The sequence below is a fragment of the Sinocyclocheilus anshuiensis genome, unplaced genomic scaffold (assembly GCF_001515605.1).
Source record: "Sinocyclocheilus anshuiensis isolate Anshui unplaced genomic scaffold, SAMN03320099.WGS_v1.1 scaffold190, whole genome shotgun sequence".
NCBI classification, from domain to species: Eukaryota; Metazoa; Chordata; class Actinopteri; order Cypriniformes; family Cyprinidae; genus Sinocyclocheilus; species Sinocyclocheilus anshuiensis.
Genome location: NW_015547663.1, coordinates 1368504 through 1375800, shown reverse-complemented (window position 1 = coordinate 1375800; position 7297 = coordinate 1368504). Strand labels below are relative to the sequence as shown.

Genomic DNA, 7297 nt, shown 5'->3' with positions numbered 1-7297 from the left:
ATGCACAATCAGCTTGTAACACTCCAAAGAGAAAGGAAAACTTGAAATCGCATCATATGACCCCTTTAATGTAAGGTAATTGAGGAGAGTTTGTGCTTAAAATACATAACGAAAAAACAACAACCATGACACACAGCCTATAAATAAACCACAATTTTTAAATATTATAATCTTTTAACCCTTAATGGCCGTTAATCCTTGAATGCCAACACAGGTGAAATAAGGTTAAATGCTGCTGTGCAGCTAGTGACCAGGAGGAGGCGCTCTGAAGCCCTGCTGGAATTTTAAAGTACAGTAATTAAGGCAGCATGATGATGATTACTGTGATTACTCATGATTAAGACTAGAACAGGGATAATTTTAACATTATGGGTTTTTGCTTTTTTTTTCATAAACTATTAAGCTAAACGTTTTTACCTTAAATTTACCTCAAACATCTTTACCTTTGTCGTTTAAATGTATAACCTCAATAAATCAGATATAATGGAATTAGAAAGTTCACAAAGGCCAGTGTTACATTCATAAATGATCAACATGTCTTTTCTTTTTCCCCCATATAACCTACCAAAAGCAAAATATTGAATGTATGTTTTTAAATGATTTGATCTAAAAAGTTTTTTTCACTAAAACGTTTTAATTGCATAACGAAATTAGTACAGTATAGTTTAAAATCCACATTCACAGAGCGTGTGTAATATTTTAGCAAATTAACCAATAACCATTCACAACAAAAACATATACAATTTGAAGTAGTGCTGTCAAATGAAATGATTACATATATACATACATGTATATATTTAAAACATATATTTATATGTATATTTATATTATGTATAAATATAAATATTTTATATATAAATACAACATATACATATTCTTAACTATATACATGCGTGTGTGTGTGTACAGTCTATGGTTTATATATACATAATAAATATACACAGGACACACACATATTAAAGATTAATCACGATTAATCGTTTGACAGTCCTACTTTGAAAACGGGATACCTTTTTTTTTTTTACTATTCACGATTTGATCCCTAAAACCTAAAATGACATTTTTTTAGCGGTAAAGAAGACGTTTTTACTTAACTTTTAAATATCCGTGTTGTTGAAATGTTCGTTATGTTGTGAGGAGAGTATTGCCTGTTCAGACCGCCAACAAGACACTTATTGAACTTTTACCATTAATAAACTTGATTCAAGTGGTAACATAAGAACAATTATTATAATATGTAATATCGTTTATGTGGTAAACACATTTTCTCTCAGCAACAAGCACTGTAACGTAACGTTACCTCAAGCTACGTCAGTTTCCGCAGCAAAACCGGAACTGTAGCAGTAGTGGTTCGTACCCGGGGAACTAGTATCTGCTGCACCACTATTTTCGTGTTGAACTTGACGTTTTGTAACATGTTGTTGAAGGGTGTATGTGCACATACCCGCATCATTTGAGTCAGGTAATGCTTCAGCATCTTCTGTATGAAATGCTTGTGGTTGTTTAAAATCATATTAATTAGATATTTAGTCACGGGGTCAACATATACGTTCACAACAATGTAAACAGCGTGATAGCCGGTAGATGAACACGTTAGCTTGCACTATTCTGCATGGTTTACAGTAAGTTGTAACAGGACTTTATACTCTGTGTTATTGGTTAACAGTCGGGTTACGTTGTCTTATCATTTAAGAAAAGTACTTTACTGTTTATACTGTTTACAGCTTTATGCTTAGTTATAATTATTGTAGTAGCACATAAAATAAGGCTGTAAGTAGTTTCACAATTTGCTTGATTATGTTGTAAGTTCGTTTTCATATACACTAGCGTTCAAAAGTCGGTTTTGTTTGATCAGGCCGCATTTATTTGATCAAAGATACAGTAAAAATAATATTGTGGAATATTTTTAGAATTTAAACTTGCTGATCCCAAACTTTTGAAAGTTAAATGGACTTACTATAAAACATGTAATAAAAGCCTACTCGCCTAGGTTTGATAGCCTAGGCCTATGTCTTATTTTCATCAGTAAACCGTTTCTTCAGTCTAGGTACTAAGCCTTTTTTTTTAGTTGTGGACTGATCATACAGTCTGTGTAATATAATCCATCACTCACTCGTATTATTTTAGTGATCATGTCTGTCTATGTTTTGGGTTTTTAGGTGAAACATACCTCTCTTGTGGGGCATTTCACTTATAACTCTAGGATTATGCTATTACCATTCCTTCTCCGTGGGTGCACTGCAAAGCACTATGTACAGCAAGCGCTTTCTAGCACTCGGCTATGCATTAATTGTTGCAACATCAGAGGACTAGCCACTTCCAGTGGCCAGCTCTTCCTCAGGAGGACCCCACAAGGATTCCTCAACCAGTCACGAGGAGCTAAAACTCACAAAAGGAAACATCAGAACCAGGAAGATGACTGGAAGAAAAGGAACAAGACCGTTCTCACATATATCGCGGCTGCCGGAGTGGGAATGATTGGCCTGTCATATGCTGCTGTTCCAGTTTACAGACTGTACTGTCAAGTCAGTATTACACTGATAATCTCAATAGAAGTAATTTTTTTGTGGATTTATAGAATTACAATATCATGTTCCTTGTCTTTCATCAGGCATCAGGGCTGGGAGGCACAGCAGTAGCAGGACATAACACGGATCAAGTGGAGACAATGAAGCCAGTCAGGGACCGTATTATTAAAGTGACCTTCAATGCAGACACACACGCCAGCATGCAGTGGAACTTCCGTCCGCAGCAGTCAGAGATTTACGTAAGATTATATTTTTTTGTGATCAACTTTTTGTTCAGTTTCAAAATAAAATATTAAACACCACAACTATTTTAAATAATAATAATAAATGTTTCTTGAACAACAAGTTAGCATATTAGAATGATTCCTGAAGTATATGACTGAGGACTGGAGTAATGGATGCAGACAATTCAGCATTTTAAAATATATTAAAGTAGAAAAACTTATTTTAGATTGTAATAATATTTTACAATATTACTGTTTTTACTGTATTTTTTATTAAATAAATGTAATTAAAACATCTTCATTATTCCAAACATATACATGTGTGTATATATTAAATAAATTCCAGTAATCTTAAAAGAGGATTGTAAAGGTAATATTATATTTTGATTATAAGTCTGATTCTTTTCTGCCAATACTAAATATTTTGGATTGTAGCATAAATTGTCATTTAAAACACTGATTTTAAGAATGAATGATCATATGGCATTCCATAAACAGCATATTTTTCATTTAATGTCTCTGAAGATGAAGACTATCCAAATTGATTCTTCTATGTTTGAACGTTTCCCAGCTCGTACCAGGAGAAACTGCGCTGGCTTTTTATAAGGCACGGAATCCCACAGACAAACCAGTGATAGGAATTTCTACCTACAATGTTGTACCTTTTGAGGCTGGACAATATTTTAATAAGATACAGGTAAATACACATTTAAATAAACCCATGCTGACATTACTACTATAATTTATGTCTATCCATTTGTTACCTAGCTCACTAAAAAATGCTAAATTCAAAATAGTGTGCTAATACACTGCTCCTTTCTTCCCCAATAGTGTTTCTGTTTTGAGGAACAGAGGTTAAATCCACATGAGGAAGTAGACATGCCTGTTTTCTTCTACATTGATCCAGAGTTTGATGATGACCCGAGGATGGCACGAGTTGATACTATTATACTCTCATATACCTTTTTTGAAGCCAAGGAGGGACAGCAGTTACCCATCCCTGGGTATAGCTAATTATTTATTATTTAGAGAATTTTCATCAGAATTATCTTCAGGAGAGTGTGTTCAGTAATCATTTTGGTAATGATTACTGTATATATTGTCACATTTCACTTAAATGTCTGTATAGATTGAATCAAACACATATAAAAACTGAACAGTAATGAAGACTGATCATCTGTCTGTGAATTTTGTTGAAGATAATAAATTATAAATCACTGTTTTTTATACACCGTAAGATAAAAATTATTTTGATATCAAGCAACTGAGCTGTGTATGCAAAATGTGTCAACATTTGTGAGGATAGTCAGAAATGAGCTGTTTGTTTGGCTTACTTTAGAACACTAGAGTGCAGTATTTGTGCATTTTTATTATTGTCCTTTGATGTAAAACATGATCCTAAAACTTAGCAATTGCATTGGCGTGAAAAAGCATACAACTTGTTGATTATTGTGTAATAATTAATATAACATGACAGGTAATGTTGCAGCATACTAGAACATTAGTCTGTGCTTGCATATTTGGATATCATACACCTATAGCAGATACATGCTTTATAATAACATGCTCAGATGCTCTCAGTGGTACTCAAGTGAACAATATTGCGCAATAACACTAGGCTCAAACATGTTTCTTCAGTTTGGATTATACATAATCAAACAGACACAAGTCACAACAGAAATAAGATGTTAAAGGAAAGATATAAAAATGATATTGGAGTAGTCATTAATCACAATGAATGAGATCCTGAAGATATGTAGTTTTATTCATTTTAATGTAGAGGGATTCTGCATATGTTGTATAATTGCATAATAGTGGTTTGATCATAAAATATTAATACAATTTTCAAAAATAATCTTTGTAATACGTTTCTTAGAGACCTAAACAATAATGTAATGCAATAATCAAAAATTCCACCAACTTTACCATAATGCAAGCATATATCACAACTGATATGTGATACATAAAAACATTTTCATGTTATTTCTAATGAACTCATTTCTACTTTTCTAAATATTGATCTGTAAAGCATTATATAATGTAGTTTTGATAGTGAATTGTCTTAATAAAAGTTATAATAGTGTTAAAGTCTGGCTGGACTGGCTTTGTAAAGGTTGAAAGCCCAACAGATAAATAAAACAAACAAAATAACTAACCCACTTTAATGATTTTAATAGCTTTTTTTATTCTCAGACTAAAATATAGCTTCAAAGTACTGCAGCGGTTTTAAAAGGAGAAAAGATAAACTACAATAACCTGTTTAGAAACTACAATAATGATATTACGTCATTTAAACACTACGTCATTCTTCGTGCCCCGGAAAATAACAAACCCGAGCACGCGCTTGAAGCGCGCTGGAGCGCTGACGCAGAATCAGCTGAGCAACCGTCCGCGCGACAAAACCTAAATGGATGGACATACGGGCTCTGATCTGGTATCAGCTCTTATGGGATCAAAACAGCAGATTGGCCACACCCTCTCCGACACAAAATGGGCGTTTTCGGGATTTGATGGACGGGATTAATGTCCAATGACAGAGCAGAGCTACACGCAGGAGCCAATCAAGGAAAATCTAAGGATGAACTCACATGTTTCTGACTATTTAGGGAGGCTGGTAGATGAGAGGGTTCGTGGCTGAGAGCTCAATGGACCAGGTTTGCTCGAAATGTAAAGATGAAAAAACATTAGGGGTGTTTTATAAAGATTAACATTTATTATATAAGTATAAACAACCGATTTTAAGAAGTAACCTGGCTTATGTTACTATACTGTAAACATACGAGGGTCTTTATTTATCTACTAATGTGACGCAACAGCATCAGTGGATCCACAACCAGAATCTTTGAACAATAGGACAGCTTTAGTGTTGTACTGGACATGAGATTTTAAACACAGACAAGACCAGTGAATACTACGTATGTTTGTTTTTAAAATAGCTATATTGTTCATTTGCACTGGTGGTCTGACATATTTAACACAAGTCCATCAAAGGACAGTTACATGATGTACCAGAATGGGTCATCGGGCTGATGTGAAGATGAACCACAGAAGCAGCCCAGCAAAAGCTTATGATTTCCTCCTGAAATTCCTGCTGGTGGGAGACAGTGATGTTGGGAAAGGGGAAATACTGGCCAGTCTACAGGATGGGTCCAGTGAATCACCCTATGGATACAATATGGGTAAGTTTTGATCTCTGTGTACAAATAAGACTACTGTTAGTTGGTCAGTGCGTTTCTGGATAAATCTATTATTATGGATTGTAGATTATTTAACCTTTGTATCATGCACTTGATTATCAACTAGCAAGCATCTACATCTACATCATTTATTGTGAACAGTTTCAGAATTGTTGTCAGTCTAAACATTGTAAACAAAAATTGTTATACACAAAAACAAGGGATCTGCATCTGTTCTACGTTTATTTTAAATCTCTTATTTATTATAACTAAATATAACTGTAAATATACCACATATATTAAACATCAAGATCACATCACTCATCTAACCCCAGTTTGTCCTGCTTTTATTTACAGCTCAGTAGTAGTTGTAGTTATTAGTTAGTTACTCCCTGTTTTGGAAAACGTAACTCTTCCCAGGGGACAAAACTGTAAGCCAAACAACATATTTTTCATGTGTCTTGCCTAAAAGACCAACAACATTCATTATGCGATGCAAACATGTGGCTGGTATTACATAATCACAACATCTTTACTTGTACGTATTCACTTGCATATCACTTATTAACTCGTTAGCAATCTGCTCTCGATGTGACAGTACTATAGGTCTCTTAATCCTTAATAGTTTACATATTTTCTCCAGCATTGTGTTTTATTGAACAGGAAGAACAACACACTTTTCATTTTCAATGCTGTTTTTCATTGTCACAGCATTTGGGCAAATTCCAAGGTATGATGAAAATTTTGAGTCTCATTGTAACAGCTTAGATTAGACTGAAGTGGTTTAGCAAGTAAATTGATAGCCAACCTGTTCATTTAGGGTCAGAAGCTGACTGAGATCTGGGTGGCTTGCACAGTTGTGTTCTCATTTATTCAAGCAGCTGAGGAAGGAGTGCCAGCCACTTTTAGAAGAGAGGCAACAGGTTTTAGGAACAAAATCATCTTTAGACCAAAAGCCTTTAAATAGTATTTGTCTTCCTTGGACAGGTGTAGTACTGTATATTCTTAAAGGGGTGGTTCACTGGGTTTTTTCTAGGCTTGATTGTGTTTATGGGGTGCAGTCTAACATGTGTTAATGCTTCGTTTAAAAAAAAAACATTATTTTTCACATAATTTACCTTTATTCCACACAGCTCTGTCCCTTCTCTGAGAAACGGGCTGATCTTTTCCTGTTTTTATGAAGCCCCGCCCTCAGAAATAGGCGATAGGCTCTGATTGGTTAGCTAGCCCAGTGTGTCTAAACGTCCCGCACCTCACCTCAGCAGCATGTGCTCCGGTTGTATTGTAAAAAATGGCATCGTTAATATCGCTTATCAGTTTGAGCCCGATTGAGAAGCAGAGGATATTATTGAAGAGGATCGTGCAGAAC

At 34.6% G+C, this 7297-nt stretch overlaps 2 protein-coding genes across 2 annotated transcripts in view; both read left to right on the top strand.

Annotated features, from left to right (window-relative positions):
• The first annotated feature begins 1350 nt into the window (after positions 1-1350).
• cox11 (cytochrome c oxidase assembly homolog 11 (yeast)) lies at positions 1351-4385 on the top strand. Its single transcript, XM_016504815.1, has 5 exons — positions 1351-1462; positions 2160-2525; positions 2612-2767; positions 3324-3449; positions 3584-4385. Exons 1-5 carry the CDS (start codon positions 1433-1435, stop codon positions 3764-3766), a joined length of 861 nt encoding a protein of 286 aa, XP_016360301.1. The 5' UTR covers positions 1351-1432; the 3' UTR covers positions 3767-4385.
• Positions 4386-5367: 982 nt separating this feature from the next.
• The window catches only part of rab40b (RAB40B, member RAS oncogene family), a 14952-nt gene continuing 13022 nt past the window's right edge, over positions 5368-7297 (top strand). The window contains exon 1 of the mRNA XM_016504813.1: positions 5368-5931. Within this exon, the coding sequence (XP_016360299.1) occupies positions 5766-5931 (166 nt within the window). The 5' untranslated portion in view covers positions 5368-5765. The remainder of the gene's footprint in view (positions 5932-7297) is intronic.